This window comes from Erinaceus europaeus, chromosome 10, assembly GCF_950295315.1.
Source record: "Erinaceus europaeus chromosome 10, mEriEur2.1, whole genome shotgun sequence".
NCBI classification, from domain to species: domain Eukaryota; kingdom Metazoa; phylum Chordata; class Mammalia; order Eulipotyphla; family Erinaceidae; genus Erinaceus; species Erinaceus europaeus.
The window spans coordinates 61966786-61994646 of NC_080171.1; the positions used below are offsets into that span (position 1 = coordinate 61966786).

General features: G+C 40.8%; 1 protein-coding gene across 3 annotated transcripts in view; it reads right to left on the bottom strand.

Annotated features, from left to right (window-relative positions):
• Nucleotides 1-12123: 12123 nt before the first annotated feature.
• PLAA (phospholipase A2 activating protein) overlaps nt 12124-27861 on the bottom strand; it is a 64513-nt gene continuing 48775 nt past the window's right edge. For 2 of the 3 annotated variants that reach the window (XM_060199665.1, XM_007536202.2), the window contains 4 exons: nt 22177-22245; nt 20164-20265; nt 16571-16735; nt 12124-12852 (listed from right to left, as the gene is read on the bottom strand). In XM_060199665.1, the coding sequence (XP_060055648.1) occupies nt 12287-12852; nt 16571-16735; nt 20164-20265; nt 22177-22245 (902 nt within the window). In that variant the 3' untranslated portion in view covers nt 12124-12286. The remainder of the gene's footprint in view (nt 12853-16570; nt 16736-20163; nt 20266-22176; nt 22246-27861) is intronic. The other variant, XM_060199664.1, reaches the window with a different exon arrangement.

The following is a 27861-nucleotide window of genomic DNA, read 5'->3' on the forward strand; positions in this document are numbered from 1 at the left end:
GTTCTTTTACTATCACTATGAAATATGTTTCAGCTAACTCCCTAGACCCAAGATAAGTGACAAAAAGCTGAATGACCTCAAATAAATTTATCTATCAATAAGTAAACTCAGCATACAGCAGAGTCTTGAACTGACCTAAAAATGTAAGTAAAACTAATCAGGATAATTCAATTCTCATGAGCCAGTGAACTCTATCACTATTGCTGTTAGATAGTATTATTTTATTTAACCAACAAGTACTTTCTTTTTTTCTTTTCCCTTGCCCCCATGGTTATTGCTGGGGCTCAGAATCCACTGTTCCTGGAGACTATTTTTTTTCCCTTTTGTTGCCCTTGTTGTTCATCCTTGTTGTCATTAGTGTTGTTATCATTGTCATTGTTGTTGGATAGGGCAGAGTGAAATGGAGAGAGGAGGGAAGACAGAGAGGAGGAAAGAGAGACACCTGCAGACCTACGTCACTACTTGTGAAGTGATCCCTGTGCAGGTGGGGAGCTGGGGCCCAAACTGGGATCCTTAAGCAGGTTCTTAGCTTCACACCATGTGTGCTTAACCTACTGCGCTACAGCCCAACCCCTCAACATATATTTTCTAAGCCCACGTCACTTATATTGGGTATTTGTTACCCATGGTGAGGGGACTCAAACTGGTTACACACACACACACCATTTTTTTTTTTAATTTTTAAAAGATTATTTATGGGGCCTGGCATGGTATACCCAATCAAGCACATATAGTACTAAGCACATAGACCCGGGTTCAAGCCCTTGCTTCCCTCCCACCTACAGGGGGAACATGTCATGAGCAGTTAAGCAGGTCTGCAGGTTACTTTTTTTTTTCTTTTCCTCCAGGGTTATTGCTAGGCTCGGTGCCTGGACCATGAATCCACCACTCCTGGAGGCCATATTTTCCCCCTTTTGTTTCCCTTGTTGTTGTAGCCTCGTTGTGGTTATTATTATTGTTGTTGGTGTTGTTCGTTGTTGGATAGGACAGAGAGAAATGGAGAGAGGAGGGGAAGACAGAGAGGGGGAGAGAAAGATAGACACCTGCAGACCTGCTTCAATGCCTGTGAAGCGACACCCCTGCAGGTGGGGAGCCGGGGGCTCGAACCGGGATCCTTTCGCAGGTCCTTGCGCTTTGCGCCACATGCGCTTAACCCACTGCGCCACCGCCCAACCCCCGGTCTGCAGGTTTCTATCTTCCTTTCCCTCTTCTACCTCCCCTCCTTTCTTAATTTCTGTCTTTCAAAAAATAGAAAGGAAACAACAGAAAAAATGACCACTGGGAGCAGTCTGTCAAATCAAAATAGGAAAAAAAAAAAAGGAAAACATGGCCACTAGGAACTGGATTTGTAATGTAGGCAACAAGCCCCAGCAATAACTCTGGTGGCAAAAGAAATTAAAATTAAAATTGTTGAGCCTTAAGCCAGCCCCCCCTTCTTCTCCATGCTCCATTGCTGATACTATGGTCTATTTACATAATCATTGTTTTGCCTGAAAGATTCCCGCCTTTGATCTTCTTTCTACCTCGAGACCCACCCTGTCTGCAGGGTATTAGTTAATCCCACCTGTTAAAACCTTCTCAACAGTTGCTAAAGAAGTTTCTACCTTAGCCTGCTCTTTTCTTTTCTCCACCCCTTTCCTAGCCATTTCCTTTTCCGACTTGCTGCTTCCGGTTCTAATAGATAAAAGTGTTGTCTCTGATCAATAAAAACACACTGCATTCTGTGGCGCTCTGCCAGGAGTTCCTGGTCTCTCTCTCCCTCATCTCTCAGTAAGCAGCAGCTCAGGTTGGCTCCAGTCAAGTTCTCTCCAACCCAGAGAGCATGTGCCCAGGGAGAAACACCCTCATGCAAGCCCAGCGTAAAATAATAAATAAAACTTAAAGAGAGAGCAAGCAGGAACCAGATCACTCTAACATATGGAATACTGGGATTAAACTTGTTATCTTATGCTTGAATTTAATGCTTTATCCACTACATCACCTCCTGGGACCAAAACTGGCTTGATATTGATAAATCATTATACAGTGTCAAGTGGTTAGATGTGAAACATAAATTTCAAAATAATTTTTTTTTGTCAGTTGTCACCAATGTTATTGCTGGGGTTCAGTGCCTATACAACGAATCCACCATTCCCAGTAGACATTCCCTACCCCCACCCTTTTTGCTTTTATTTGACTGGATAGATATTGAGAGGGAAAAGGGAGATAGAGGAGAGACACCTGTAGCATTGCTTCACAGTTTGTGAAGCTTTCCAAGGGCTTGATCCTGCATCCTTAGTATGGTAACATTGTACTCAACTAGGTGTGCCTCCACCTGGCCTCAAGAATCACCCTTGAGGGGCCAGGTGGTGGTGCACCTGGTTGAGTGCACATGTTACAGTGCACAAAGACCCAGGTTCAAGCCCCCAGTCCCCACCTGCAGGGAGAACGCTTCACAAGTGGTAAAGCAGTGCTGTGGGTGTGTCTCTCCCTCTCTATCACCCCTTCCCTCTCAATTTCTGACTGTCTCTATCCAGCAAATAAATAAAGATTAAAAAAAATCAGTGGTCTGGGAGGTGGCGCAGTGGATAAAGCACTGGATTCTCAACCATAAGGTTCCAAGTTCAGTCCTCGGCAGCACATGTACCAGAGTGATGTCTGACTCTTTCTCTTCCTATCATTTGCATAAATAAATGAATAAACTATTAAAAAAAAAAAAAAAACATGGTCCAGGAGGTGGCGCAGTGATAAAGCTTTGGACTCTCAGCATGAGATCCTGAGTTCAATCCCCGGCAGCACATGTGCCAGAGTGATGTCTGGTTCTTTCTCTCTCCTACTATGTTCCTCATTAATAAAATCTTTAAAAAAAAAATCACCTTTGGGGAGTCGGGCTGTAGCGCAGCGGGTTAAGCGCAGGTGGCGCAAAGCACAAGGACCGGCATAAAGATCCTGGTTCGAACCCCGGCTCCCCACCTGCAGGGGAGTCGCTTCACAGGCGGTGAAGCAGGTCTGCAGGTGCCTATCTTTCTCTCCTCCTCTCTGTCTTCCCCTCCTCTCTCCATTTCTCTCTGTCCTATCCAACAATGACAACAACAATAATAACTACAACAATAAAACAACAAGGGCAACAAAAGGGAATAAATAAAAGAAAATTTAAAAAAATCACCTTTGAATAAAATGTAAGATAGTGGGAGTTGGGTGGTAGCAGAGGGGCATAAGGATCCCAGTTCAAGACCCCGGCTCCCCACCTGCAGGGGAGTCGCTTCACAAGCAGTGAAGCAGGTCTGTAGCTGTCTATCTTTCTCTCCCCCTCTTTGTCTTCCCTTCCTTTCTCCATTTCTCTCTGTCCTATCCAACAATGACATCAGTAACAACAACAATAATAACTACAACAATAAAAAAGGAAAAGAAAAAAAAATGTAAGATAGCAGAGTGGAGAGAAAACTAGAAAAAAAAACTTTTCCGGCGTGGTGCACCTGGTTGAGTGCACAAAGACCCAGGTTTGAGTCCCTGGTCCCCACCTGCAGGAGGAAAGCTTTGCTAAAGGTGTAACAGTGCTACAAGTGTCTTTCTCCCTATCGCCCCCTACCTTCTCAGTTTCTGGCTGTCTCTATCCAATAAATAAAGGTAATTTAAAAAAGAGAGAGTCAGGTGGTAGCGCAGTGGGTTAAGCGCACATGGCGTAAAGCGCTAGGGCCTGCTTAAGGATCCTGGTTCCAGCACCCGCTCCCCACCTGGAAGGGACTCGTTTCACAGGTGGTGAAGCAGGTCTGCATATGTCTATCTTTCTCTCCCCCTCTGTCTTCCCCTCCTTTCTCTATTTCTCTCTTTCTGTGCTATCCAACAATGATGACATCAATAACAACAATAATAACTACAACAAGGGCAACAAAATGGAAAAAAGGGTAGATAGCATAATGGTTATGCAAACAGACTCTCAAGCCTGAGGCTCCAAAGTCCCAGGTTCAATCCCCCGAACCACCATAAGCCAGAGTTGAACAGTGCTCTGGTAAAAAAGGAAAAAAAAATCTTCTCAGCAGACAATGGCCAAAGTGCAAATTTACCATGTTGAGTCAACTAAAACTCAACGCTTAGTGATTTCTCATAGCTGACCTTTGCAAAAGGCTGCTGGGTACCCTTACATACCAACAAGCAGAATGAAAGATCATAACACCAACATGGCTTCTTTAAGTGCAGCGGGTGCCAGGCTTGACTGTGGGTCATACACATGGCAAAATCAAGTGAGTTATTATGACTGTCCTTTCACATTTTTTTTCAGACCCATAGTAGACACTAGCAGAAGTTAAGGCACCGTGACCCCACCATTCTGATACATCTTGAACATGGCCTTTTGCTCTGCTATAGCAGATCTGCAGAAATGATCTTACTGGTTGCTTAGCTGACAGGATTTTGGGCAACAGACAGAAGTCTTGAGTTGTGGGTTTCAATACTACCACTTTTGAAACATGAGATTTTGGAAGCTTACTAATAAAAGTAAACTTTCTCACATCCATTTGAAAACCTGGAAGCAAGCAGGAAAGGCAGTAAGAGGGAAAAGAGACAACAGATGCCATCTTTCCTTCAAAGATTCTTCTAGTGGTTATCAACAGTGCACCTTCAACAAAATGGCTTGGAGGCCAGGGAGGTGGTGCAGTGAACACGTTGGGCTCTCAAATGTGAACTCACGAGTTAGATCACTGCCATTGCATGTGCCAGAGTGGCTGGAGCAAAGTCAGGCCTGCTGTATGGCACAGCCCCAGCAGGCTAGGGCTAACTGCAAAGCGCAAAGTCCTGGACTAAACTGAAGCTTTTTCCTTACATTAATAATTTGATGACTTATTGGCTATTGAAAATACGCAAATATTACTTGAGGACAATGGCAGAGGGAAGTCAGGCCTGCTGTATGCCACAGCCACAGCAGGCTAGGGCTAACTGCAAAGCGGGGAGTCCTAAAACTAAACTGAAGCTATTTTTCCTTACATTGATAAGCTATATTGGATATGCACAAATACCTAGGGAAAATAAAAGGAGATCCCTGGGGGAAGTACATTCTGACAACAATTATGGCAGTGAGTATGACAAGATTAAAAATGGCCTAGAAGCAGAAGCTGCTGTACCCATTGGGAGGCCTTCAGAAAAAGAGCTGCTTATCACCACTATCCCTTCTCTATTAGCTGGACTCAGACCAAAAGCCAGAATAACAGGTGGCTTATAGTATGAATGACACTGTGGTCTTCACCTAAATATGAAGAGGCCCTATTGCTTACCCTCACCCACAAACCCCCTGCTTCCACTTACAGGCATCCATAATGAATATAGAGAATGTGTAATTAATAGCTGATGTTAGGATATATGGGTAGAAGTTAGTAGACTTTCATATAGCTACAAGTTAGTGAACTTTCATATATGCAAAGGTTAAGCAGAAAAGAGGCCCCCATGATGTGTGCTTACTTTACAGCAAAAGATTTCTTTAGGTGGACAGCTTACTATATTACAAAAAACTTGGGTGGTCCAGGAGGAGGCTTTGGACTCTCAAAGCATGAGGTCCCGAGTTCGACCCCCAGCAGCACATGTGCCAGAGTGATATCTCGTTCTCTCTCTCCTCTTATCTTTCTCATAAATAAATAAAATCTTAAAAAAAAAACAAAAACTTGGTTTCTGATCTAGTTAGACCCATCCAAGAATGGGTTAAGAAGTAAAGCTATGGGAGTCGGGTGGTAGTACAGCAGGTTAAGCGCACATGGCGTGAAGAGCAAGGACCAGCATAAGGATCCCAGTTCGAGCCCCCCGGCTCCCCACCTGCAGGGGAGTCGCTTCACAGGCAGTGAAGCCGGTCTAGAGGTGTCTCTCTTTCTCTCCCCTTCTCTGTCATCCCCTTCTCTCTCCATTTCTCTCTGTCCAATCCAACAACGACAACATTAATAACAACATTAATAACTACAATAAAAAACAACAAGGGCAACAAAAGGGAATAGTTTTTAAAAAACTGTAAAAAAAAAAAAAAAAAAAAAAGGTAAAGCTATTAGATTTAGCTCCAGGGAAAAATGTTTATTCATACAGAAGGTCGGAACAGGGAGATAGTCAAAACACAGATGGTCATTTCAAAGGAAAATTTAGACTACTCCAGACCAAGAAAACTTTCAAGGGGAGATCAGGATGGCCCAGACCTAGGGAACTTTTTAAAGCATACATACATACTACTACTAATAATAATAATAATGTGTTGTTTAAGGTTATTCCTGATGTTAATGAAAACAATTATACATGAAGCCACCTGTATCCTTGATGTTAATGAAAATAATCTTACATGATGTTAACTATATCCAGGCAAAAAGTGTTTAAATAATAAACCTCTGCAGAAAGAGGGGAGAGACACCTCTCTCCTGCACTTGAAGCAGCTGATGTGTCTCCCACTTCTTCATTGCCAACTCCCCCTTTCCTTCAGGGACTCTTAATTACTTTCGCCGGGGCTGGCTCCCAGCACCAGAGTGATACTATGGTTTGGTCTCTCCTTACTATCATTGAAAAATAAATGTCTTGGGAATCGGGCTGTAGCGCACCGGGTTAAGCTCATATGGCACGAAGTGCAACAACCCTCTAAGGATTCCAGTTCAAGCCCCAGGCTCCCCATCAGCAGGGGTTGCTTCACAAGCGGTGAAGCAGGTCTGCAGGTGTCTTTCTCTTCCTCCTCTGTCTTCCCTTCTTCTATCCATTTCTCTCTGTCCTATCCAACAATGACTACATCAATAATAACTACAACAATAAAACAACAAGGGCAACAAAAGGGAATTTTAAAAAGATCACTTTAAAGAAAAAAAGGACGAAAAATAAATGTCTCTAATATGCCCAATAGGATAGGAAAGTGCCCAGACCAACTTCGTCATCTCTGTTGGCCTTTCTCACAGTGGCCACCAAAAGTTTCCAAGTGAATGAGAATGGCTTCAAACTTGTCATGGGACAGGAGAGAATGCAGTGAGTTAATCCCTCCCCAAATAGCTTCTGTTCCAAATACATTCTACTTACAAATGACTTAAAGGATGAAAAAATATTTTTAACATTTAAAATGATTTATAAGTTCATTTAAGAAAAACTCAGCTATCCTATAGTAAGAGTTTACAAATAACAGCACTGTTGAAAATAATTCAGTAATGAAAATGTGTAGAGTATAAATCCTGGAGACTTCACTTTTGAAGTTGAGCTCTGTCTCAGCTGCATCATCAAGGACCATCTTCAATGAAATGGAGAAACAGCTTAAACAGGAATTATCACACACACACTCACACACACACACACACACACACACACACACACACACACACACACACACACACACACACACACACACACAGTGACAGAGAGGCAGTGAGAAGAAACTATAGCACTGAACCTTGTTTTAGTGAAGTAGGGGCCAGGCCTGACCACAAAGCACACTATCCAAGTAAGCTATTTTACTAGCTAGGACATTCTTTTCACTTAGAAAACCTGTTAGCAGATCATCTATTGTGCAAACAACCTGTTTTGAGGGTCAACTGGACCCCCTTCAAAATAACTACTCCTAGCCAACTTCTGAGAAAGCTAGGTTGGATGCCTTTACATTTCTTCAGACCCATAACTCATTGGGAGAAGAGGAAGTGGCCCATCACTCTATCAGGATTACAATTGGGACTTGGCTTTTAACCCAAATTGAACAGACTTGTAGGAACAACCCTGATGGTTGTTTGCCTTGTTGGCCAGAGCATTAGACTACATCTCCCAATTTTGTCATTTTTATCTTATTTTATTGTATTTATTTATCCCTTTTTGTTGCCCTAGTTGTTTTTATTGTTGTCATAGTTATTATTGTTGTTGATGTCGTTGTTAGATAGGACAGAGAGAAATGGAGAAAGGAGGGGAAGACAAAGAGGGGGAGAGAAAGATAAGACACTTGCAGACCTGCTTCACCGCCTGTGAAAGGGACTCCCCTGCAGGCGGGGAGCAGGGGCTCGAACCGGGATTCTTAAGCCGGTCCTTGTGCTTTGCACCATGTGCTCTTAACCCGCTACGCTACCGCCGACTCCCAACATCTTTTTTTTTAATTATTTATTCCCTTTTGTTGCCCTTGTTATTTTATTGTCTTAGTTATTACTGTTGTTGTCGTTGGATAGGGCAGAGAGAAATGGAGAAAGGAGGGGAAGACAGAGAAGGGAAGAGAAAGATATAACACCTGCAGATCTACTTTACCACCTGTGAAGGGACTCCCCTACAGGTGAGGAGTCGGGGGCTGGAACCGGGATCCATACGCCTCCTTGCTCTTTGCACCACCAGCACTTAACCCGCTACACTACAGCCTGACTCCCTGTCATTTTTATCATAACCACTGTTGACACATGAGGTTTGGCTGTTTTTAAATAAGATTACTTATCAACATAAGAGGAAACCAGAGCATCACTTTGACATGTGTGCTACTGATGATGAAACTTAGGACTTCATGCTTTTAAGTCTAATGCGATAGCCACTACACCACACTGGGACCTGGAAGTTTGGGAAGGGGGGGGCAGGCACTTATTACTTTTTAAATTTTTATTTATTTATGAGAGAGAGAGACAGAAAGAAAGATACACAGAGAACAGAGCACTACTCAGATCTGGCTTACGGTGATGCTGGTGGTTGAACCAGGGACCTTAGGTGCCTCAGGAGGGAATTGGTTCTATTCATTGCTAAGTTTTTTTTCATGTGCATTTGAATACTTGGAAGGGAGCAGTAAAGTATGTAGGAGGGATGAGGGGAAATGGCTGCAACTTTCCTTCTAGTATTATAGCGGCTCTCCCATGATGCACCTAAAACTATTATCTCAGAGGCCAGGAAACTTCTAGGCCTGGGGGTTTTTGTTTGTTTTCCTTTTCTTCCTTTTTTTTAACCAGAGGATTCTCAGCTCTGACTTATGGCGGTGTGGGGGATTGAACCTGGGACTTGAGAGTCTCCGGCATTAGTCTCTGCATAACCATTATGCTATACCCACACTTTTTAATGTTTTTTTAAAATATTTATTCCCTTTTGTTGCCCTTGTTGTTGTAGTTATTGTTATTCATGTTGTCATTGTTGGATAGGACAGAGAGAAATGGAGGGGGGGAAGACAGAGAGGGGGAGAGAAAGACACCTGCAGAACTGCTTCACCGCTTGTGAAGTGACTCCCCTGCAGATGGGGAGCTTGGGGCTGGAACCCAGATCCTTAGGCTTTGCATCAAGTGCGCTTAATCCACTGTGCTACCGCCAGACTCCCTTTCCTTTTCTTTCTTCTTTCTCAACCGTGCCTAGGGTGAATGCCTATGAGTGTTGAGTGTACTACTGCTATAGAAATGTGTCTAATCAGCTTCTCAGGGCTATTAGTCTCTGGTTACCATGTTTTTTTCAAATGTATATAAGTAGTGAATTTTCAAGGTATCCCACCTAAAGGAGTCAGCAGCAGTAAAGCAGTGCTGCACATCTCTCCCCGTCTCCCATTTCCCTATAGACTTCTGTCTCTATCTAATAAATATTTAAAAGGTTTTCAAGGCACAAAAGAACTTTGTATAATGGTGGATGGGTTTGGGGAGTTGAACCTATTTGACCCCAACCTAATTTCTTTTTTTTTTTTTTAATTGTTGTTGTTATTGATGTCATCATTGTTAGATAGGACAGAGAGAAACAGAGAGAGGAGGGGAAGACAGAGGAAGAAAGACAGACACCTGCAGACCTGCTTCACCGACTGTGAAGCGACTCCCCTGCAGGTGGGGAGCTGGGGGCTCGAACCAGGATCCTTAAGCTTGTCCTTGTGCTTTGCACCACTTGCACTTAACCCACTGTGCTACCGCTCGACTCCCCCCAACCTAATTTCTGATCCCATCACACAAAACTGAAAATGCCTTAAAGGCTCAATTTAAAAATTCTGACTATCTGTTGCATCTACATGGAAGCATGAAGCAACTGAAGCAGAGGGGATCCTAGCAGACAGATCCAGGATCCAACTTAACATTGTTTGAAGATCTACTAGTCCCTGCGTCCAGTTCTATTAATTTCCTATGACACCTCATATCTCAAAATACTACAGATAAATTATTTGTGCTTACTACTTAATTTTAAAAAGTCAATTCCCCTTGAGGTAATCCAGATCCCTGGAACTGCTTATTACAGGAGAAGAATTTTTCTTCTTAAATGGTAATCTGAAATTAACTCAGAAAATTCATGCTTCTATATATCATTAAGACTGAGTATGTTGATATTTTGACAAAGTCCTCTTTGTAAAAAGATCTCTCCCAGTTTTAAATAAGAAACAGTTACGCATCTTTTAAGAAACTAAAGTTCTCTTAGACACAAAAATCATGTCATGAGTGCACATTATCCTCTGAAAGCAAATTATTATCATCTATCTCTTAAGAGGGTTTTGAGAGCTAAATCAAAGTGGTTAGCACAACAGCAGGACCATGTTAGGGCAAAAACAATTTCACATGAAAGGTTTTGGACATTTAAAAAAAAAAAGTATTTGATGTACTCTTGCTTAGACAAGTATCTGCCAAATTTCAACACACTGAAAATTTCCTTTGAAATAATGAAAATGATTAAAATCAGTATCAGATAACCAAAATTGAAATGAATTTAAAAAATGGTTGATAGTGACAGGAAAGACAAACTGTATCATAAGCCTACAACCAATTGGAGGCCTTGTTGGCTGAATTGACACATAACCTACCATAATGAAAATAAGCCATTAAACACATTCTACATTTACAAATGACTTAAAGGATGAAATTTTATTTTCAATATGTGAAATAATTTATAATAACGTTCACTTAAAAAAAATTCAAGTAGGGGAATCGGGCGGTAGCACAGCAGGTTAAGCACAGGTGGTGCAAAGTGGAAGTATTGGCATTAAGGAGCCTGGTTCCAGGCCCCCGCTCCCCACCTGCAGGGGAGTCACTTCACAAGCGATAAAGCAGGTCTGCAGGTGTGTCTATCTTTCTCTCTCCCTGTCTTCCCCTCTTCTCTCCATTTCTTTCTGTCCTATCCAATAACAGCAACATCAATAACAATAACCATAATAACTACAATAATAAAACAAGGGCAACAAAAGGGAATATTTAAAACAAATAGTAAGTAGTTATCCTACAAGAAGTCCTTAAAACATATCCAATCTTAAAAATGTATAGAACAGAAATTAAATAAAAAAGACAATCACTGGGGGTCAGGCAGTAGCGCAGTGGGTTAAACGCACATGGTGCAAAGTGCAAGGACCAGCATAAGGATCCCGGTTCGAGCCTCCGGCTCCCCACATGCAGGGGAGTCGCTTCACAGGCGGTGAAGCAGGTCTGCAGGTGTCTTTCTCTCCCCCTCTGTCTTCCCCTCCTGTCTCCATTTCTCTCTGTCCTATCCAACAATGAACAACATCAACAACAACAATAATAACCACAACAAGGGCAACAAAAAGGGGGGGGATGGCCACCAGGAGCAGTGGATTCATGGTGCAGGCACTGAGGCAAAAAAAAAAAAAAAAAAAGACAACCACTCTGGAGTCAGGGAGAGAGCTCATATGTAGAGTATCAATGTTTTATGGTAGTAAGTTCTGGGTTTGGTCCCTGGCATAAGATGAGAGAGCACCTATGGCTTAACAAGTGGAACTCCATGAAAAATGGAGCTATGTTCTTTTTTCAAACTTTCTTTCTTTCTTTCTTTCTTTCTATTTTTCCCCTTTTCTTGCTCTTGTTGTTTATCATTATTGTTGTTACTGGATATGACAGAGAGAAATCAAGAAGGAGGGGAAGACAGAGAGGGAAGAGAAAGATAGACACCTGCAGACGTGCTTCACCGCTTATGAAGCGACCCCCTTGCAGATGGGTAGCCTGGGGCTCGAACTGGGATCCTGATGCCGGTTCTTGCGCTTTGTGCCACATGCACTTAACCCACTGCACCATCGCCCGGCTCCCTGGAGCTATGTCCTGATTCCTCTCTCTCACACACACAGAAAAGACAACCACTAATAGTTAACAGTTTGGGGAAATATAAGTTAGTAAAGTATATAAGTAAAAGCCCTTGACTTTTGGCCAATGTTATGGTTGATGACTATAGTTCATTCTCAATGTTTCCAAACTCTTGAATACCCACTGACATTACACAGGAAATTTTCACAGTCCATCAATGCAAAAATTTTATTTTTCCTTTGCCCCCCTTCCAAACTTTACAAGATCTGAAATCTTAATCCACAGCATTTGTTTATCATCTGTAATCAGTCATGAAAAATGTGAGGAAAAAAAAACAATACACTAATGAATTGAAAATCTTAGTTCCTCCCCCGCCGTTACAGCAAATTTAGGATAAGTCTACAGCATTCACTTACTTTAGCTGGTTCTGATACGGACGCATACTTTTTAATTTGAGAGTCAACACCTAAAGACTTGGCTAACTGTACAGCATTTGAATCATCACTAATAAGTGTCCCAAGAGCCACAAGGAGTCTAAAAGTGGCTTCTAGGTCTTGTACAACTTCCAAGATTGTACTAATTACAGACAAGCACTGAGCTTTCCCTTCAATGTTATGGTCTTTATGAAGACAGACAGAATAGTTCAGGGTCAGTGTAGCTAGTGCAATGTGAATGTTCTTATTGGTCCCTGATTTCAGTTCTATTGCATGGGACATTAGCAATTCCCTCTGGGACATCATGAGCTTTTGTCCTGCCTGGCCAACAAAACAATTGCAAAAAGTCCTGAGAGCAAGCAGCTGATTTGCTGGCTTTCCTTTCGGGTTCAGAAGACTGATAAGGTGACTGCTGAACTGAGCCCCTTCCTTTTCATTGCAGAAGTTCTCGTTCACAGTGGGATGCTTAACTGACAACCGAAGAATGTCAAGTGCAGGAAAGACAATATCTATTAAAAGAGAAAAATTCATTAATGTTTAGGGAAAAAAAAAATCTATGACTGTACCTCAATTTTTAACGATTGCATTTTCTTGTTACAATTTCAGAAAATATTAAAGATCATGTGCCTGTCTCATAAAAGTCCTTCCTTTCTCCCGCTTTTTCTGTGCCACCGTGGCTTCCTGCATATATGATTCAATTGCTCCTGGGTAGTTTGTTTTTTTTTTACATCCAGTAAGGAGAGGGAGAGGGGAAGGGGGAGGGGGGGAGAGAGGGAGGGAGAGGGGAGGGAGGGATAGACAGAGATAGAGAGAGAGATAGAGAGAGAGAAAGAAAAGGAGAATGACAGATAGACTTGACCTAACGTGGTAGAGCGTCCCTTATGCTCGTGCTCAAACCTTTGTGCATGAGACGGTACATACCCTACCAGGTTAGCTCTCTTCCAAACACCAAATACATGAATTTCTGCATTTTTTTATTTGTTTTTATTGCCACCAGGGTTATCACCGGGGCTCAGTGCCTCCACAAGAAGTCCACTGGGGAACTGGGTGGTAGCACAGCAGGTTAAGCGCACATGGCACAAAGCTCAAGGACCTACATAAGGATCCTAGTTCCAGCCCCCAGATCCCCACCTGCAGGAGGGTCGCCTCACAGGTGGTGAAGCAGGTCTACAAGTGTCTATTTTTCTCTCCTCCTCTGTCTTCCCCATCTCTCTCGATTTCCCTCTGTCCTATCCAACAACAACAGCTATAACAACAATAACAAGGGTGACACCAAGGGCAACAAAATGGGAAAAAAAGCCTCCAGGATCAGTGGATTCATAGTGATGGCACCGAGCCCCAGCAATAACCCTGGAGACAAAAAATAAATAAAACATTTCTTTAAAAAAGAAGGAAGAGGAGAAGAAGAAAAAGGAAAGGTCATCCACTGGCTCCTGGTGGCTTTTTTTTTTTTTTTTTGTCTTTATTTGGTAGGATAATGAGAAATTGAGAAGGGAGGGGGAGATAGAGGGGAAGAAAGAAAAATACTTGCAGTACTTACTTCATTACTTGTGAAACCTCCCCCTGCAGGTGGGGAGTGGGGTCTCAAGCCCAGATCCTTGCACATGGTAATACGTGCATTTAACCAGATGCACCACCACCCAGTCCCCAACAAATGTATTTCTGAATATGATTTTCTTAGTCACGGAGGCTGTATTTATTGCTACAGCTCATATATGGCTTTTAAAAAATGAGACAATTTTCCTAGATTATCAAAAATTCTGACACAATGAGTATTCAACAAATCCTTATAGAATGAGTGGGATGGAGACCGCCATCATTTAAACCCTACATCAAGATCAAAGAGTTGAAATGGGAAAGCACTTTATTAGATACAGACAGCCAAAAATTGAGAGGATGGGGAAGATAAAGAAGGAGAGAGATAAGAAAGGAACCTGCAGCCCTGCTTCACTTGCAAAGCTTTCCCCCTGCAGTTGGTGACCTGAGACTTGAACCCAGGTACTTAAACACTGTGATATGTGCGAGCAACCAGCTGTGCCACCACCCAACCCCAGAAAATACTTTATAAAATGGTGTGCCTTTTGACAGAAAGGTTGTATGTAGCACCATTTGTAAAGGATACTTACCTTAAAACAAACACAAATACCACTGAACCATAATCTAAATATGTATAGCAGAAGATGTTGTGAAGGAAAGAAGGAAGGAAGGAAAGAAAGAAAGGGAGAGAGAGAGAAAAAAAAACTATGGTGGCTACCTTTGGGGAGGGGAGAAAAGCTAGGGAAACATGGGGAGGGTGGAACTGTCATGGTGGGTGTAGTGTGAAACTATGTCCCTATAAACTTATGATCTTGCAAACCATATTAAGTTATTAATAAAAATATCTCAGGGAGTCGGGCGGTAGCGCAGCAGGTTAAGTGCATGTGGTGCGAAGCTCAAGGACCAGCGGAAGGGTCCCGGTTCAAGCCCCCGGCTTCCCACCTGCAGGGGACCTTCACAGGCAGGGAAGCAGGTCTGCAGGTGTCTGTCTTTCTCTCCCTCTCCCTCTCTTCCCCTCCTCTGTCCATTTCTCTCTGTCCTATCCAACAAAAGTGACATCAATAACAACAACAATAACTACAACAATAAACCAACAAGAGCAACAAAAGGGAATAAACAACAACAACAAAATATATATAACTAGAAGAAATTATAGAAGCAGTAGAATATATTAAGTGACCAGCCAAACCCCAAATAGAGATATTTTGTAGAACTTTTTTTTTCTCCCTGTAATAATTCAATAGCATGAAGAACTAAGGAGACAACACTTTAGGAATGGGAAAAAAAGTGAATTTTAAAAATATCTTAAAAAAAATATTTACAGTGTAGGCTTAATAGGTCATGAAAAGCTTATCAGGTAGTTGATAGGGGATCCACAAAATGTTCTGGAACAGTATATAAGGGGTATATGTATGGGGAGGATTACAGAACCCTCAGACTCTCACATGACATATGACGAGAATAAGACTATGGGTTACAGTGACAAAGCAAATGGTTTTTGCACAGTCCTCACAATGTGAATACAGCCACGCAGTGTAAGATTCAAAGATCTACAGGGGCCATATTGTGTGCATGCAGTACAGCACACAAGCTACCATACACAAAGACTTGGGTTCAAGTCCCTGGTCCTCACTTGCAGGGGGAGAGGGAGGGGTTTCACGCTTGCAGGGGGAGAGGGAGGGGTTTCACGATCAGTGAAAGTGCTTCTCTATTTTTTTTTAAATGTCTTTCTCCCCCTTTTGTTGCTCTTGTTGTTTTATTATTGTTGTTATTGCTGTCATTGTTGTTGGATAGGACAGAGAGACATTGAGGGATGAGGGGAAGACAGAGAGGGGGAGAGAAAGATAGACACCTGCAGACCTGCTTCACCGCCTGTGAAGCGACTCCCCTGCAGGTGAGGAGCCGGGGCTGGAACTGGGATCCTTATGCTGGTCTTTGCACTTGGCACCATGTGTGCACTTAACCCACTGCGCTACCAATCAATCCCCAATGCTTCTCTTTCCATTGCTTCTCTTTCCATATCCCTCTCCATCTTTCATTCCCCCCTCAATTTCTCTCTGTCCTATGAAATAAAAGAAAGAAAAGGGGGGGGGGGTAACAAAGAGCAGTGGATTGATAGTGGTAAACCTACTGGTTATAAAAAATAAAAATCTAGGGAGGGAGTTGAGTGCTAGCGCAACAGTTTAATCGCACATGGAGTGAAACGCAAGGACTGGTGCATGGATCCCGGTTCAAGCTCCCCAGCCCCCCACCTGCAGGGGAGTCGCTTCACAGGTGGTGAAGTAGGTCTGCCTGTGTCTTATCTTTCTCTCCCCCTCTGTCTTCCCCTCCTCTCTCCATTTCTCTCTGTCCTATCCAACAACGATGACATTAATAACAACAATAATAACTACAACAATAAAACAAGGTCAACAAAAGGGAAACTAAATAAATACTAAAAAATACATAAATAAATAAAAATCTATAAACACCAGGAATACTGACAAATACAAAGACATACTTATTGCTTTCTAGTTACATTTCAAAGAATATTACATTTACCGGGTGGGGGTAGATAGCACAAGGTCCCAGGTTCAGTCCCCCACACCACCATAAGGTAGAGCTGAGCAATGCTCTGGTAAAAAAAATAATAAATAAAATAATATATATATATATATATATATATTTTTTTAAAAAAAGAGAATATTTTACCTTCAGGCCAGTTAATAGCTTTCCATAAAATCTGAAGTTGCTGGGCTGTAGGCTTTTCTGAAGAACTATTACATATTAGAGACAGTATCTTTTCAAGAATTATCAAATCATCCTCCGTTAACTTCTTTTCTTCTGGTGCAGTTCCATTAAGTTCTTTCAGTTTACCTAGAACCCAAAATCAAATCTTCAAATTCTCTTACTGTATGCAAACAGAGAGAATAGATAAATAAGAAAATTTTGAATAACAGTACTCTACAATACACCACGGGAAGACAGACTTTTCACAGCAACTATCAAAGACCATACAATCAAGGTCCACTGAGTATTTTTAAACTAAGCATAATACAAAAAAAGAAAAGTTACAGATATACTTTATATTATATTATACTTTATATTATGTTTTTTTGTTTTTTAAATATTTATATACTTATTGGATAAAGACAGAGAAAAATTGAGAGGGATGGGGCAAATTGAGGAGGAAAGACAGAGAAACACCTACAGCCCTTCTTCACCACTCGTGAAGCTTTCCCCCCTGCAGGTGGGGACCAGGGGCTTGAACCTGGGTCCTTGAACACAATAATATATGAGTGCTTAACCAGGTGTGCTACTGTCTGGCCCCTTTACCTGTAATTTTTCTAAGATCTTCTAAAGCTCTTCACTTAGTGCAAGTGTTAAAATATATCATATTTGTAATCACTGCTATTTTCAAAACAATGTCATATATCATATGCCAAAAAAGTCAATCCCACATTTTCTCAATAAGAAAATTTAGAAGCACTTTCAGTGAGTTAAATTTCACCTGTCAGGAAAATAGTCAAAGACTTAAATATTTTTCCAATGCTTAATTTATTTAGTTCTTTTACACACACTGAACACATTACTTATAGTTCACTGTTTATTCTCTGTACCACCTCCCAGTTCACTCAGTCATTTTATATTGTTTTCTCAAAGAAAGAGCCCAAACAACTATCACAAAAGGATTAGGAAAATAAATTGTCCCAATTTATAAATTTTTTATTAACCATAACAGAAAACTTGAAACACTTTCACTGTTCTTTGGCCCTAAAGTTTTTGTTTATCACTAACAGAATACTGAACATTTCTATATGGAATATAAAATAAGAGTCCCTTTAGATTTTTATGACTTGAAAAAATGTCCAGAAATCTCATTTCATGTTCATATGTAGAAGCTATCTTATCTCAATTAAATCCCAATATATTTGTATCCAATCTAAAAAAAAATAACAATAAAAGGGGTTCCGCAGTAGCAGAGTGGAGTAAGCGCATGTGGTGCAATGTACAAGAATAAGCATAAGAATCCCAATTTCAAGCCCTGGCTCCCCACCTGCAGGGGAGTTGCTGCACAAGCAGTGAAGCAGGTCTACAGGAGTCTTTCTCTCCCCCTCTCTGTCTTTCCCTCCTCTCTGCATTTCTCTCATCCAACAAAGACGACATCAACAATAAAAACAACAAAGACAACAAAAAGGAAAAGAAATAAAAATAAATTAAAATGATTTTAAAAATCGTTTTGTTTAGTAAAAATTAATTAAAAGCAATCAAAGCCTATCAAACATCTTTAAAAAAAAAAAAAAACAAACTTGGTGGAACCTGGGCACTATGTACATGCAATTTCACTGCTCTGGGCTATCCCATGCCCCTACTCCCTTCAGATAGAAAGGTATAGACATAACATCACAGAAATCTCCTTCACTGTCATAGCTCCCATGGGTTTGAACCATGGTCACACAAACTTCAACTCTCATTTTTGTTTTTAAATTTTTTAATTGTTTTATTTATTGGATAGACAGGAAGAAATCAAGAGGGAAGGGAGAAACAGAGAGGAAGAGGGAGAGAGAGATATCTGCAGCACTGCTTTACAGCTTGTGAAATTTTACCCCTACAGGTGGGCACTGGGAGTTTGCATCCAGATTTTGTACATTGTAAAAAAATAAAAAAAAAAAACACACACTTAACTGGGTCCAACTCCTTCCAGCCCCTCAAACCTCATTTAAAAAATATATTAAGATATATTATTAATATATTTAATTATTAATATATTCAGTATATATATTCTGTGCCCCCACTCTTCTCCAGCTATAACCACCATAGTTCTCCTAAGGTCATAGTTATGTCAACTCTCACTTTTTTTTTTTTTTTTTTGCCTCCAGGGTTATTGCTGGGGCTAGGTGCCTGCACTACAAATCCACTGCTCCTAGAGGCTATTTTTCCCATTTTGTTGCCCTTATTGTTGTGCTTGTTGTAGTTGTTATTGTTGTCATAGTTGCTGTTGGGTAGGACAGAGAGAAATGGAGAGAGAATGGAAAGATAGAGAGGAGGGAAAGATAAGATACCTGTAGACCTGCTTCACTGCCTGTGAAGCAACCTCCTGCAGGTGGGGAGCCAGGGGCTCAAACCGGGATCCTTACGGCGGTCCTTGTCCTTTGCGCCATGTGCACTTAACCTGCTACGCTACTGCCCGACTCCCAACTCTCACTTTTAATGTACAACTTAAACTATCTTTTAGTTAAATAGACTCCACGGTCCACTAATTTTTAATAAGTATTTTTCAATTTTTTTAGATTATCTTTTATTGGATAGACAGCCAGAAATTGAGATGGTAGGGGGAGACAGAGAGAAAAAGAGAGAGAGAGAGAGAGATACCTGTAGAACTGCTTCACCACTTGCAAAGCTTTCCCCCCATGAAGGTGTAGAAAGGGGTTCTGAACTCGAGCCTTGAGCATTGTAACATGTACACTTAACCAGGTGTGCCACCACCTGGCTCTGGGCATATATGTATTTACTTATTGAATAGAGACAGAGAGAAATTGAGAGGGAAACATCTGCAGCTCTGCTTCTTTCATGAAGCTTTTTTCCCCTTCAGGTGAGGACCAGGGGCTTGAACCTGGGTCCTTGTGCACTGTAATGTGTGCTTAACCAGGTGCGCCACCGCCAGGCCCCAGGCCACTAATTTTAAAAAGATGCAATTTTTACTTTCTAAAATGGTTTCTCGTAGCAGAAAGGTGACAGGTGGTACAGCAGAAGGTAACAAGAGTATAGGACTTTCAAAGTAGGACTTGAAAACATGAAGTCCTGAGTTCAACTCAGCACTGCATAAATACAATGATGGTATGGTTCTTTCATTAATAAAACTGTAAAATTGTTTGCATATTTTTACCTGAAGACATTAAGAGAATACAGGAATAGAACTTACATTTTTCTCTAGTTTTTTTTTCTTACTAAAGTCATCATTAGGTACTTAATATATATGTATGTTTTGTAACTATTTATTTTAATTATTTTATCAGAACATTGCTCAACTCTGGCTCATGATGGTGCTGGGAACTGAATCTGAGGTGTCAGAGCCTCAGGCACTAAAGCCTTTTTACATAACCATTATGCTATCTCCTCAGCCTTTACTTTATATTTATTAGGCTTCTTACAAAGATTTAAGGACTCATTATCAGACTATATGTTTGTTGTAGTTATATAATATCATAGCAGACGTCAATACCACGTTCCCAGGACAAAAAACACTGAGATCTTTCAAGGGTATATGAATAGATGAGAAAATTATTTAATTAAAACATACTTACCTAATATCTGTGTAGGATTTGCTTGGTCAAAAGTAACAGCCTCTTTTTTGGGGAAGTAAATATTCACCGTTTTAGATGCAGTTGATCGGTAGGCACTATTCCCTATTCACAGAACAAAAGATGAAAATCACAGTAAGTAGTCAAAAATTATTATTATTATTGCCTCCAGGGTTACTGCTGGGGCTTGGTGCCTGCACTACAAATCCACTGCTCCTGGAGGCTATTTTTCCCCTTTTGTTGCCCTTATCATTGTTGTTATTATTGTTATTGCTGTCCTTGTTGTTGGATAGAACAGAGGAATCCAGAGAGGAGGGGGAGAGAGAGATAAGACACCTGCAGACTTGCTTTGCCACTTGTGAGGCGACCACTCTGGAGGTGAGGAGCCGGGGCTCAAACCCAGATCCATATGCTGGTCCTTGTGCTTCGCATCATGTACGCTTAACCCAGTGCTACCGCCCGGGGCCCCTGAAATACTTTTATAAGCTCCCGAAATGGGCAGTAATAAGATAATTCTGGGAGTATTCTAGGACTGGGAGAAATATGGGTTTTATAGAGAAGGGGGAAGGGTCCTGCTGTCTTAGAGTTTAAGAAGGAAAGTTACTTTTGTAACGAAGTTATTTAGGAATTTGGTTTACTTTGAAAATCCCAGGAATAGGATTTGCTGTGTCATACAAGCTCTCACCATGATTCATGTCATTTAATGCTATTTTTTAAAAATTTATTTTATTTATTCCCTTTTGTTGCCCTTGTTGTAGTTATTATTGTTGTTGTCATTGTTGGATAGGACAGAGAGAAATGGAGGGGGGGGGAAGACAGAGAGGGGGAGAGAAGGATAGACACCTGCAGACCTGCTTCACCACCTGTGAAGCGACTCCCCTGAAGGTGGGGAGCTGGGGTCTGGAACCGGGATCCTTAAGCCGGTCCTTGTGCTTTGCGCCACCTGCGCTACCGCCCAACTCCCTTAATGCTATTCTTATATAGCTGTATGTTATATAGTGACACAACCAGTTGCTTCTGGTCTCCCTGGTCTAAGATTATAGGTGATTTAATATTTCAAAGAAATAGTCATTGTTAGAGATGTATGACATTTTAAGCCCACTGTTAAACTTCAGTCAGGTTACCAATTTGACATGTTAAGTACTTAGATTGAAGGAAAATAAATTCAGAACTAGGGTCTATGCATCAAAAAGTTTGAGACATAAAACCCATTTTTCTCCTCTCATATTGATTATATAGTGATTTATAATACTATAAGTTAGTAGGAGTGTGTATTAGCACCATTCTAGCCACCAAAGGTCTGTTACCCCCCCTACCCCCCACCCAGAGGTTTTTAGTTACTGCAATACTGTAAACTCAGTCAACTTCTATTGTGCATTTCCCTTTCTGTTCTTTCTCAACTTCTGTTTATGAGTGGGATCATCCTATACTTGTCTTTCTCTTTCTGACTTACCTCTCTTAACATAACTCCTTCTAGTTCCATCCAAGATGGGTTGGAGAAGGTGGGTTTATTATTCTTAATAGCTGAGTAGTATTCCATTATGTATATATATACCACAACTTTCTCAGCCATTCATATGTTGTTGGGCACCTGTGTTGCTTCCAGGTTTTGTTTATTACGAATTGTGCTGCTATGAACATAGGTGAACATGAATTTTTTTGGATGGGTGTGACTGAGTCCTTAGAATATATCCCTAGGAGAGGAATTACTGGGTCAAAAGGAAGGTCCATTTCTAGCCTTGTGAAGGTTCTCCAGACTGCTCTCCACAGGGGTTGGACCAATTTATATTCCCACCAGTAGTGCAAGAGGGTTGCACTGTTTCTGGGAATACTCTAAAAGCTAGGTTACAGGGTTTGGCCTTGAATACACACACACACACACACACACACACACACACACACAACATAATTTTTCATCAAGTAAGTGTGGCCTTGAAAACACACACACCCCATAGTTTTTCATCAAATAAGTTTCATTAAAATTTAAAACTCTAAAAGAAAATTTTAAATGTGTACCTGTAAATGGATCAACTCCAGCCGTGGAAGTTCCTGTACCAGCAGAGCCTGGCACATAACGGCCACCACCTAAAATGCATTAATATTTCTTATAAACAAAAGTAACTGCAGATCATAAAATTCAAACTGTTCATTCTTTTATTTAAAGAAACTATTAGTGCGAAGTGAGTGTGAGTCAGAGCACTCACTACTTGGACATAAATGATGTCAGAGATAGAACTCACAACCTCATGTTTGCAAGCCCATTGCTCTTCTCTCCATAAACTTCCTTGGTAGGGAGTTGGGCGGTAGCACAGCGGGTTAAGCGCACATGGCGCAAAGCGCAAGGACCCACATTAAGAATTCCCCGGCTCCCCCATTTCTTCCCTGCCTCTCTCCATTTCTCTCTGTCCTATCCAACAATGACATCAATAACAACAATAATAACTACAACAATAAAACAAAGGCAACAAAAGGGAATAAATATAAAAAAAAGAAAGACTTCCTTGGATACTTAATTGCTCGTTATTTACACTAAATAATTTATTTTAATTACTAGTAACTCTTCATAATGACATCTTTTTATACATGTTGAGCCAGAAAAGTAATTCTTGTGGTCTGGGAGGTTGCACAGTGGATAAGGCACTGCACTCTCAAGCGTGAGATCCTAAGTTCAATTCCTGGCATCACATGTACCAGAGTGACGTCTAGTTCTTTCTCTCTCCTCCTTTTTCTCATGAATAAATAAAAAGGGGGGCAGGCAGTGGTGCACCTGGTTAAGTACACACATTACAGTATGCAAAGAAACGGGTTCAAGGCCCTAGTCTCCACCTGCAGGGGGAAAGCGTCATGAGTGGTGAAGCAGGTCTGCAGATGTCTGCCTGTCTCTCTCCCGCACTATTTCCCCCTTCCCTCACAATTTTTCTGTCTCTATTTCAAAATAAATAAATATTTTAAAAAATTAAATTATAAAATAAATTAATTAAAATCTAAAAAAAAGAAAAGAAAAAGAAATGTGTGGTCTGGGAGGTGGCACGATGAATAAAGCGCTGGATTCTCAAAACATGAGGTCCCGAGTTCAATCCCCGGCAGCACATGTACCAGAGTGATATCTGGTTCCTTCTCTCCTATTTTTCTCATTAATAAATAAATAAAACCTTTTTAAAAAATAACAAAGAGGGAGTCGGGCAGTGGCACAGCGGGTTAAGCGCATGTGGCGTGCAAGCACTGGCATAATGCTGTAAAGCAGGTCTGCAGGTGTCTGTCTTTCTCTACCCCTCCTCTCTCCATTTCTGTCCTATCCAACAACAACGACATCAATAACCACAACAGTGTTAAACAACAAGAGCAACAAAAGGGAAAATAAATAAATAAAAAAGAAAGGTAATTCTCAAGTTAAAAAAACGCCTTCTACATTATAGTTACATAAATAGGTTGCCTAATGAACACTAGGGGAATAAAACTATTGAAATAGAGACGGGAATAACTGACGTAAAAGACAACAAAAATGAAACTCAATGAGAGCTTGGGCAGCTTTAACAAAATCTTAGTTTCACACCTGAGATTATACCTGAAAGAAAGGAACATAAAAAAAAAAAGTATAAAAACAAGTATAAAAAACCAGAATATTGAACCAGAGCTGACCAGTGCTCTGGGTTAAAAAAAAAACAAAAAAAAAACTAGGATATTCATCATTGGATCAGCCGCTGTGGAAATGAAAAATATGAGTTGTTACTCTAGCCCCTCAGAGTTTAGTATAGAAGTTGGCAAAGATTATAATACATAAGCAGCAAAAAGTAAACAAAATTAAAAAATAAAACCAGCTATAAACACAGTAAGTTAAAATAATGAAGAACAAAGAATGGGAAAATTGTCAGTTTTTACTACATGCCAGCTAGCATGCTAAGCATCTTAAATTCATATATCAATTCAATTATTAAATAACATTATTATCCACAATAGTTTATGAGAAAGGCAGATTAACCTGCCCCAGGCATTATGAGACAGAGTACAGTCCAGTACTTTTCTAAGTGTGGTTTTTTGACCACTTAACTAAATCAGCTGTTCAACATGTAGATTCCTAATTATAATGTGTAATAGCCAGTGGGTCTCCAAACTGGCTTCACTTTACAAACCCTGAAGATGTTAAAAAATAGTAAGAAGAATATCACCTAAAAACAAGCAACACCTTAGACCATTTAAACAAAATCCATGAGAAAAATTAAAAATGAATATTTTATCTTCCTTACTGTGTGTGTATGTTTGTATGTATCAGAATCTTTATGGACAAGACCTTTGATAACAATTTAAACAGGCAACTCAGATGGTACTAATTAATATCAGACAACTGAGAATCAAATAAAGAAAAAAAAAAGAATTAAGATTGGCCTAAAATTGTAAGCCAGACAACTCTACTCTATTGCTAAAGTTGGGAGAAGAGTATCAATAATAACTAACACATATTGAGGGCTTAAATACAGTCTGAGCATTTTTGCTCAAGTAATTTAGTTGCATCATACCATTTAATTTTTTTAATATTTATTTATTGATCAGAAAGATAGGAGAAAGAGAAAGAATCAGACATCACTCTGGTACATGTGCTGCTGGGGTTGGACTCAGGACCTCATGCTTGAGAGTCCAGTGCTTTAGCCACTGCGCCACCTCCCAGATCACCCATTTAATTTTTTTTTTTTTTAGAGATTTTATTTATTAATGAGAAAGATAGAAGGAAAAGAGAGAGGGAGTCGAGCAGTAGCGCAGCGGGTTAAGTGCACATGGCACGAAGCTTAAGGAATGGCAGAAGGATCCCGGATCGAGCCCCCGGTTCCCCACCTGCACGGGAATCGATTCACAGGCAGTGAAGCAGGTCTGCAGGTGTCTGTCTTTCTCTCCCCCTCTCTGTCTTCCTCTCCTCTCTTCATTTCTCTCTGTCCTATCTAACAACAACGACATCAATAACAACAGCAATAACTACAATAACAAAAAAAGAAAAATAAATAAATATTTTTAAAAAAAGGAGGAAAGAGAGAAAGAACCAGGTATCACTCTGGTACATGGGCTGCCAAGGATTGAATTTAGAATCTCATGCTTGAGAATCCAATGCTTTATCCACGTGCCACCTCCTGGACGGACCACTCTATACCATTTAATTTTCAAAACTCAATATGGCTAAGTGTTGCTATCTGTTTTGTGTGTTTTAATCACAGTGTGATTCAGTTACTCTGATAATTATATTTTAAACATTCAGTATGGTAAGTTACATGCATCTTCACTACCACTGTATCTGCTGAATGACTGTAAAAAACTGAGATCTGCTCCAGTTAAAATGATCACAGAAGTTCTCTTAATTTTGTTGGCTTTATTTGAAGTTATTCTTTCTGCTGCCAAGGAAATGCTATTCTACGTTTCAAGGCATCACTGTAACTGAATATGCTGAAAGAAAAAAGTTATCAGCTCTCCTCTCCTCTCCTGGATCAACTAGGAATACCAAAGGAGACCATCCGAGACTGAAACAAGACAGGACTAGAATGACCACAGGAACCCAGCAAATCACAGGTGAGTACAAACACGTGTGGCTGGTGACAGAGAGGAGAGAGGAGCCTAAGGAGAGATTAAGTGACTGCTAACAGTTCAGAAGTTTATCAGTTGAGACACCACCTCCAGTCTGCTCCACCAACAAGGGGACAGCTTAAGGGAGGAGAGGACTCCCCAGAGACTCACCAAGTGCAACTCTGAGTCTCCATTGCTACTACCCTCAGAATCTGAAGCAGCGACAGGGAAGGACACCAGGAGACAGAGATCTAACCAGGAAACTCAGGAGAAGACCTATACCTCGGTGGCATAGCTGAGGGGCTGTGAAAGTCTCTTTGCATAACCACTGGATTATCTCTGCCACACCCTGCTTTATCTCTCGGTCAGGAGTCAGTGATTAAGCTAAGAAGCCTATTGATAGTTTAAAAGCCCTCAGGCTCCCATAGCCTACAGGGAAGGAAAAAAAAGAAAGAGGCTTTTAAACCACTGAGCAACGCTTGAGGTCTTGTCACCCAATCTGGTCCCCTACGCCTACACTGAACTTCTCTGTTCCAGACTCTTAGAAACAGAGTTGGCAGTCAGCTGAGGTCAAGAACAAACACCTCATCACAGACCCCTGCAAGCGTCAACCCGGCTTTGACCTAGCACGTTATGATTGGGCCCTCCTCAATCACTATCGAACAGGCCATGGCCGGTGCACCGCTATGTTCCATCGCTGGGGAGCCAGAGACAACACGAACTGCCCCTGCAGCTACAGACAGACTATGACCCACATAGTCAACGACTGACACCTCTCCAGATTCAAAGGAGGTCTCGAAACTCAGGCTCAACCTGACGCTGTTGACTGGCTACGGAAGAAGGGCAACGCTAGAAGAAGAAGAACCACTGAGCTCCAACTCAGGAATTGAAATAACTGTTAACTTCCACCACTGTGAACCCTTTAATTAACTTACTTAGACACAAGCCAATTCAGGCAATAGTGATCAATAATTTGAAAAGTACTGATAAAGGGAACTCATAACATAATATATAAAATGGCTAAAACAACAAGAAAAAATATTGGAGAATTGAACCAGAACAAGAGTCCAGCTAAAAGTCCTCCAGAGGGTGAAGCACAAAATAATGAGTTCAACATTCAAACATTAGCTAAGGAAATAATAACAGGAGTGAGTAAAGAATTTGAAAAAATTGTAATGAGAAATGCAGGAACAACAAATGAGAATATGGAAGAAAATACTAATTATCTCATGGTTATTAGAGAGCTGAAAGCTGAAATTGCTGAGCTAAGAAGGCAACTAGCTGAACAAGCTAAAACAGTATCAGAGCAGGGCAACAAAATAGATGACCTCCAGAAAACAGTAGAGGGCAGAGAGAATAGAATCTATGAGGCTGAAGACAGAATTAGCAAGATTGAGGATGAATTAGAGACAACTAAAAAAGAAGTAAGAGATCTCAAAAAGAGATTAAGAGATGCTGAAAACAACAGAGTCCTATGGGATGACTTCAAAAGAAACAATATACGCATTATTGGCTTACTAGAAGAAGAAAGAGAAGGAGAGGAAGAAAGCATTTTCCAGGCCATAGTAGCTGAAAACTTCTCTAGTCTAGACAACATCAAAGACATAAAAATTCAAGAAGCCCAGAGGGTCCCAAACAATTAACCCAGACCTAAAGACACCAAGACATATCATACTTAGAATGGAAAGGAATAAGGATAAAGAAAGGATCCTCAAGGCTGCAAGAGAAAAACAGAGAAAAACAAAGAGTCACCTACAAAGGAAAACCCATAAGATTAGCAGCAGACTTCTCCATACAAACACTACAGGCCTGAAGAGAATGGCAAGATATCTATCGAGTGCTCAATGAGAAAGGCTTTCAGCCAAGAATACTATATCCTGCTAGACTGTCATTCAGACTAGATGGAGGCATCAAAACCTTCTCAGACAAGCAACAGTTGAAGGAATCAACCATCACCAAGCCTGCCCTGAAAGAAGTTCTGAAAGGTCTCCTATAAACAACCAGACCACCACAAATAGGACATATATCAAAACACTCTAAAACTCTACAAGAATGGAGTTAAAATATCTTCAATCTTTGATATCAATAAATGTCAATGGCCTGAATTCACCTATTAAAAGACAGAGTAGGAAAATGGATGAGAGAACACAACCCAAC